The sequence below is a fragment of the Monoraphidium neglectum genome (genome assembly GCF_000611645.1).
Source record: "Monoraphidium neglectum strain SAG 48.87 unplaced genomic scaffold scaffold00231, whole genome shotgun sequence".
NCBI lineage: Eukaryota > Viridiplantae > Chlorophyta > Chlorophyceae > Sphaeropleales > Selenastraceae > Monoraphidium > Monoraphidium neglectum.
The window spans coordinates 1-6,832 of NW_014013397.1; the positions used below are offsets into that span (position 1 = coordinate 1).

The window sequence follows — 6,832 nt, forward strand, 5'->3', positions numbered from 1 at the left end:
CACACACACACACACACACACACACACGCACACGCGCACGCGTGCTCACGCGCACACCCATGCACGCGCGCAGAAACCGACGCACACGTTCATGCTCCAGGCGGAGGCTATAGGCCACGTTGGGTCTGAGCTGGAGCGCATGGTTGGCGAGGATGAGGCGCGGCAGCAAGAGCAGCAGCAGCAGCAGCAGCAGCAGCAGCAGCAGCAAGAGCAGCAGCAGCAGCAAGAGCAGCAGCCGCAAGAGCAGCAGCGGCAAGAGCAGCAGCCGCAAGAGCAGGACGAGCAGCAGCAGCACGAGGAAGAGCAGCAGCAGCATCTGCGGCAGCAGCTGCAGCAGCAAGAGCAGTCAGAGCAGCAGCATTCAGACCATCAGCAGCAAGAGCAGCAGCAGCAAGAGCAAGAGCAGCAGCAGCAAGAGCAGCAGCTGCAACAGCATCAGCAGCAGCTGCAACAGCAGCAGCAGCAGGAGCAGCGCCTACGGCCTCCGTTTCGCCGGATCTACCTTATAAGCACCTACGTCATCGGCAAGGAGCGCATCCTGCTTGAAGCGGCTGCACGGACGCGCCTCAAAATATGCGTCAGCGAGCGCAAGTGGGACACTCTCGCGCTCTGCCTGCGCGATGCGCGCACGCGGCGCTTCGCCGCGCGCACGCCCGCGGCTGCCGTGGCGGAGGAGGGGGGCTGTTCGGGCGACGATTACGGGGCTGAGGGGTTGGCCCCGGGGCAGCGGGAAGCCGAAGAGTTGCTGGCGCGCCACTTCACGACGGACCCAAACGAGACCCCAATCTGCGTCGTTGACTGGGGTGGGCGGCGGCGGCTCAGTCTGCTTGGGGAGAGGGAGACCTGGGATGGGCAGGGGGTGGGGTATGGTTGCTGGTGCGCCAAAAGGCCACGTTGCGTGTCCCTGAGGCCTCATGGGCCGTCACTCTTCCGTCGCAAGTGAAGGTGCACCTGCAGCGCTCAGCCTTGCCCAATCAGTCGCCCATCGGGCGCCCCGCCCTTGCGACGCCCGATCTTTATCCATATATGCTGCACCCAGGTATGCTGGGGGAGACCTGGCCCTTCTTCCGCCCCAACTTTGTCAGCATGGAGGCGGCGCGGGCCAGGGCGGGCGCAGAGGAGGTGCGACTCGCATGTGCAGGATGGGCTAGCCGCCCTTTGTGGCCGCGGTCCGCCTTTCCCCGCCTCGCACGGCAAAGCGCTGGCTGGCGCTTGGGTGTGTTTGGCACCACATGGGTCGTCTGCTTGCCTGCCCCTTACATGTTGGCACCGTGGTGTTCGCTGCAAGCCCCTTGCAGGGAACCCATGCGGGTGCCGATTACAGCCAAGCGTCACAAGAGCAAGGAGAGGGTCACTCGCCTGCGGCATCAAGCGAAAACGTGATGACCACCCGCCGGCCCCGCCCTGCTCGCCTGCCTTCCCCTGTGCTCCATCAAGGTGGTGGGCTTTGTCCCGACTGGCTGGCTGTATGAGATGAAGAAGGCACCATTCCCTGTGCGCACCAAGGGCCCCTGCAGCGTGGTGCTCGTCCCCTACAGGTGGGCTGCCCAAGCAGTGGGAAGCTTCCAGGTTGGGAAGTTCCTTTTGCGGAATCTTCTCAGGGCCAAAGTCTGTCCGTCTGGAACATTATGGGTGCAAAAGCTTCCCGGGCAGGCAGCCTCCTGAGTCAGCTTTTGGGCTGAGACCTGGGAACGGCAGCAACCAGGGTCTAATTGAGATTGGGGGCACTGCACAGAGCGATTCGGCAAAGGCTGAGGGTTTGGGGTTGAAGGTGACGACCCTTAAGCGACGCCTGGCAATCGACGCCTGGCACCAAGGAGGGGCTGTCTGTCGTGACATGGGCGGGGACGGCCGCTGCTCCTGCAAATCGTGCGTTCTTGCCTGTCCTGACTCTCCGCCTCCCCCACCGCCGCCTTGCCCGGCAGCGAGCACTCAAGCTTTGAGGTGCGGCATCCTGTTTTTTGCGCGCTTTCCGCTGCACGATAGCATGCTGGCCGAGGCGCCTAGGCTCGGCCGCCCGTGGATGCGGGCACAGCACATTGCAACGCGCGCATAATTGGACCAACTGTGCGGCGATTGTCCGCTGAGTGCATACAAGGGCCCCCTGTCTGATTGCATCCGAGGTTGCGCAGATTGTGCACCACTTTTTGGCCCACGAATCATGTCTCGCTCTACACTACTCCCCACCTGTGTCAACACTGCTTCCCCCGCTGCCCTCAGGAGCTGCGTCGCTTCGTCAAATGGCTGCGCCCCCGGGACATCATACCGACCGTCGGCCCCGGCGCCGGCGCCGCGAGCGCGACCAACGGCGCGACGGCGGAGGCGGAGCGCGCGCGAGTGGCGGTCCTCAAGCACTTCAGGGGACTGATTGACGGCAACGCCCGCAAGGCCGCGTTTCTAAGCGGCATGCTGACGCGCGGCGCCAGCGGCGGCGCGGCGGGCGGCGCGCAGACGGCAGCCGGCGGCGCCGGCGGCGCCGGCAAGGGGGGCGCTGCGGATGGTGCGGCGGCGGGGGCGGGTGGTGGCGCAGGCGCAGAGGCAGGCGCAGGCGCAGGCGCTGATTGTCTGGGCAGCGTCGAGCAAGACCCCCTGTTTGGTGTACTGCAGGAGGAGCAGCAGGAGCACCAGCAGCAGGAGCAGCAGCAGGAGCAGGAGCAGCAGCAGCAGCAGCAGCAGCAGCACGAGCAGCGGCAGCAGCAGGAGGTGGAGGAGGAGGAGGAGGAGGAGGAGGTGGAGGAGGAGCAGGAGGAGGACAAGGGTAAGCACCAGGAAGGGCAGCGAAAGCTCCCAGCTGAGGGCGCCGCCGCCCCCCAAAGCATTAGCCCCTCCGAGGCCGCCGCAGGCCCATCCTTGGCCGCGACAGGCGCGTGCACCGCCCACGACGCAGCCGCCGCAGCCGCGGTCGAAGAGGTGTGGTCAGTGCTCGGTGGCGGCGAGTCCGGGCTGTCGCTGTACGAGGCGGCGCGCCTGCTGGACGCGGCCGGCGGCAGCGCTGAGCTGGCGGTCGCGAGCTTCTTCGAGGCGCAGCAGCTGCAGCAGCAGCAGCAGCAGCAGCAGCAGCAGCAGCAGCAGCAGCAGCACGGCGGCGGCGGTGGTGCGGGCGCCGACGGGGGTGGTGCGGTTTGCGAGTTTAAAGGGAAAGCAGCTGCAGGGCCGCGGCTGGAGGCGGCACTGGCGACGGCGCGGCAGCAGGCAGCGCGGCAGCGGCCGGCGGCCGCGGGCTCGGCGGCGGCACCAAGGCTTTCTGGCGCCAAGCGGCCGCCGGGCGCAGGGGCCGCCGGCGGGGGCGGCTCTGGCGCCAAGCGTGCGCGTGGCGCTGGTGGCGCAGGGGCAGCCAAGAGCCCAAGCAGTGCCAAAAGCAGCGGCAGCGGCGGTTTCGGCGGCGGGGGCGGCGGCAAGTTGACGGGCGGCAAAGGCAAAGGCGCGGCGCAGGCGGCGCCTGGCTTTAAGCAGCGCAGCATAGCCTCATTTTTCTCCAAGGCAGCGCCAGGCAGCTCGCCGGGCGGGCCTGCCGCCTCGGGAGCATTGCCGTCAGGGTGTGGCGTTGCTTCTCGGCAGCAGCAGCAGCAGCAGCAGCAGCAGCAGACGCAGCAGCGGCAGCAGCAGCAGCAGCAGCTGCAACGGAGTCAACTCCAGGGCAGCAAACAGCAGGGGGTGCAAGCGGCGGCCCCGCCGGCGCGGAGACAGCTGTTGAAGGAGGGGTCCTGCATTGTAAAGCTCACACTGGGTGACGCCCGCGACAAGGATGGTCATGACAGCGACCGTGTGGTTGCGGAGGAGGTGCAGGCAGTGCGGCAGCAAGACCAGCAGCAAGGAAAGCAGCAGGAGCAGCAGCCGGAGCACCAACAGGAGCAGCAGCAGGAGGACGAGCAACAGCAGAAGGAGCAGCAGCAGGAGGCGCAGCAACAGGAGGAGGAGCTGCAGCAGGAGGAGGCGGGGCGGCAGCCAGTGAGGAAGCGCCTGATCTTGCACGAGCTGTTTGCGCAGCAGAAAAAGCGGCAGGAGGAGCGGCAAAGAGGCAGCGGTACAGCAGCAGACGAAGAGCCGGCCCTGCCGCCCCCACAGGCGCAGCAGCAGCAGCAGCAGCAGGAGGAGGCGGAGGCGAGTGCGTTCGTTCAAGCAGGCGGGAGTTGCGGCGCCGAGGCACGTGAAGGGGCGCAGGGCAACGCGCTGCCCGCCACAAAGCGCCGCAAAGCCGGGCAGCAGCAGCAGCTGCCGGCCCCTTGGGCGGCCGCCGCGCCGCGTGCCGGCGCGGCTGCGGACGCGGCGGCCGCAAACGACCCCGCTGCGGCACCACTGGCAGCCGGAGGGGCGGGGGCTGCTGATCCAAAAAGCGGCCTGGATGCCAAGATCCCCATCAACCAAGACCAGCGGGATGCTCCTCTGATGGACATCCGCCGCTTCGACCCCCGAAAACACTGCTGGTGGGCGCCAGCCCCTGCGCCGGCCTGCGCTGCCTCTAGCGCCAGTGGCGGGGCCGGCGCGGGCGGTGCGGGGCTTCGGCGGCCTGCAGCGGGGGGTGCAGGCCCTGCGGCCGAGGCGGCGGCGGATGCGGCGGGAGAGGGCGGGGCGGCGCCATACCTGGCGCTGGCGCTGGCGTTCGCGGCGGTGGATGGGACGCGCTCCCGGCTCCAGATCGACACGGCCTTCACAAATTGTGCGCGCCCACGCGCGCGCGGGGGAGTGGGGGTTGAGAGGACGGCCGTGCGTTTGGGGCGAGCAGGCGCCCGAGGGCGAGGTAGCGGCCGTTGCGCCTTGACGCCGCGCCTGGCCGACACCCATCCCTCGCAGCTGGCTTCCTTGCAATCCTTGATCAGCGTTTGATACGCTCCGTTAACAACCTGTGCTTCTGAACCCACCCACCTGCTCACTTCAAGCCTTTGCCGCGAGCCAGCTGACGACCAACTGCCGTTCGCCACGCCCCCGAACCCGCAGTCTTCCGCACCATCTTGGCGCTGGCGCCTGACGACCTCCAGGCCGCCGCGTTCCTGACCTGCGGTGAGGTCACCATGACGTCACCGCGATCGCTGCCTGACCTGCGGGCCCGCACCTCGTCCGGCGGCCCTCCGCGCGCGCCCCATTCCAACACCCCAATATATTCCGCGGCCAGCGTCTTGACTCAACCGCTCGCCCTCCTCTTCCTCACCCACCCTCCTTGCTTGGGCGGGACTCCTGCGACAAATGCCTTTTCCAGGCAAGATCGCCCCAGATCACGCAGGCTTAGATCTGAGCGTCGGCGGTGCGACGGTGTCCGCAGCGCTGGGTGACGTCACCGGCGCGAAACGAACCGCCATGAGGAAGCTGTACGGGCAGCACGGGGATCTCGGGGACGTGGCGCTGGTGGGTGGGCGGCTGCTTGATTGCCGGGTTGCTGCCTGATGGGGTTTGCATCTTCAATTTGCCTGGCGCCTGGATTGGCCGCGGAAGCCGCTGTCTTGTTTGTGATGAGGGCAGGGACGTCCCTATGGCGCCGCAAGGCAGCTTGGGTCCCTGTAAGCTGTGACGGTGGCGCCGTTGACTGTCGCTGGTGAACCAGCTCTCGCCACGACATCGGCTGTCACCCGCGGGGCACAGGACAACACTCCTTGGTGCATCCATCTCATCAAGCAACACATCTCATCCACCTTTTCCTTGTACTCCAATGATTGGGACCCTTTCTTTCATCCACCACAGGCCCTGAAGCGTAGCCAGGCCACGCTGCGCGCCCATGCGCCGCTCACGCTGCGCGGCGTCTTTGCAGCCCTCCACCGCATGGCAACAGACAGGGGCCAGGGCAGCGCAGGGCGGCGTCAGGCGGCGGTCGCCAAGCTGCTGCGGGCGTGCAGGTGCGTGGTGGCCGGGGCTGCTCGCCCATTTTAGGCATTCTTTTGTCAGCAGGTGGCGGCACTGGTGTTTGGCTGGGGGCCGTTGCGGCTTTGGCTCGCACGTCTGCATCAGTACAGCATTCCTCATTACTGGCCGAACGAAGGGAATGTCTGGTTGACAAACTTTCCGCATCCAACCCTCTCAGATGAGCAGTTCGCTTGTTGCCCGCGTAGTGAACAGTCCCCTCTCACCCTGCGCATGCCTCTTCGTCTTGACTCAGGTCATTTCCCACCCACACCTGCCCAATACTGGGTTGATGTCCCACCAACCAACATCCCCCCCCCCAAAAAAAACTCTAAAGGGATGTCGAGATCAAGTTTGTTGTAAGGACGCTGATATCCAACCTGCGCATCGGCGCCGGGTGGCGATCTGTAATAGTGAGAGCCAGGGTCACCGCCTCCCCAGACGCCCGGCCTACCTGATGCTTTCCTTGCTCTTGTTGCCGTTGCCCCCGCTTTTCGAGCTCCATTGCCGTTCGAGGAACCCCGCTGCTCCGGCGACGGCGGCCGCAGGATCATGGCAATCGGCATTCTGTGCGGCCGGGGTGCGCTTGTGGGTTGACGCCACCCTCTGTCTGCGCTCCACCCCTCTTCTGGCTCTCCCCGCCGTCGCGTCGGCCGTCCCTCCAGCACACGCCACCCCTGCCTGATCGAGCCGCGCCCTGCAAAACCCCGCAAAACGCCACCCACCCCTGGACAGGGCCCCCTGGCGAAGGCGGCCCTAATTCACCAGGAGGGCGACGGCTGGACCTCCCGGGTCACAAAAAAGCACCTGGATGACGCGGCAAAGGCGGCGGGTGCGCTGCTCACCAGCCCAGCCCGCCCCTCCGCTCGCCTCGCTCGGCCCCTGCTTACCCTCTTGCCCATTCGCGCCTCCCCCAATGCCGGGCCTGCCCGCCATGCCGCGAGCGCCCGTTGCTCTTCCTACCCTCCTGCACTTGTGCCCGCCTGATCTCCCACCCACCCCC

The 6,832-nt window shown here is 66.9% G+C and overlaps 1 protein-coding gene across 1 annotated transcript in view; it reads left to right on the forward strand.

The window, feature by feature from the left end:
- Positions 1 to 91: 91 nt before the first annotated feature.
- MNEG_2124 (DNA ligase 1) overlaps positions 92 to 6,832 on the forward strand; it is a gene marked incomplete at both ends in the record, with an annotated part of 10,661 nt that continues 3,920 nt past the window's right edge. Inside the window, 11 exons of the mRNA XM_014049394.1 lie at positions 92 to 683; positions 1,040 to 1,122; positions 1,438 to 1,538; positions 1,926 to 1,944; positions 2,221 to 2,758; positions 2,864 to 4,657; positions 4,936 to 4,998; positions 5,195 to 5,340; positions 5,674 to 5,825; positions 6,378 to 6,417; positions 6,565 to 6,661. Coding sequence (XP_013904848.1) covers positions 92 to 683; positions 1,040 to 1,122; positions 1,438 to 1,538; positions 1,926 to 1,944; positions 2,221 to 2,758; positions 2,864 to 4,657; positions 4,936 to 4,998; positions 5,195 to 5,340; positions 5,674 to 5,825; positions 6,378 to 6,417; positions 6,565 to 6,661 — 3,625 coding nt within the window. The remainder of the gene's footprint in view (positions 684 to 1,039; positions 1,123 to 1,437; positions 1,539 to 1,925; positions 1,945 to 2,220; positions 2,759 to 2,863; positions 4,658 to 4,935; positions 4,999 to 5,194; positions 5,341 to 5,673; positions 5,826 to 6,377; positions 6,418 to 6,564; positions 6,662 to 6,832) is intronic.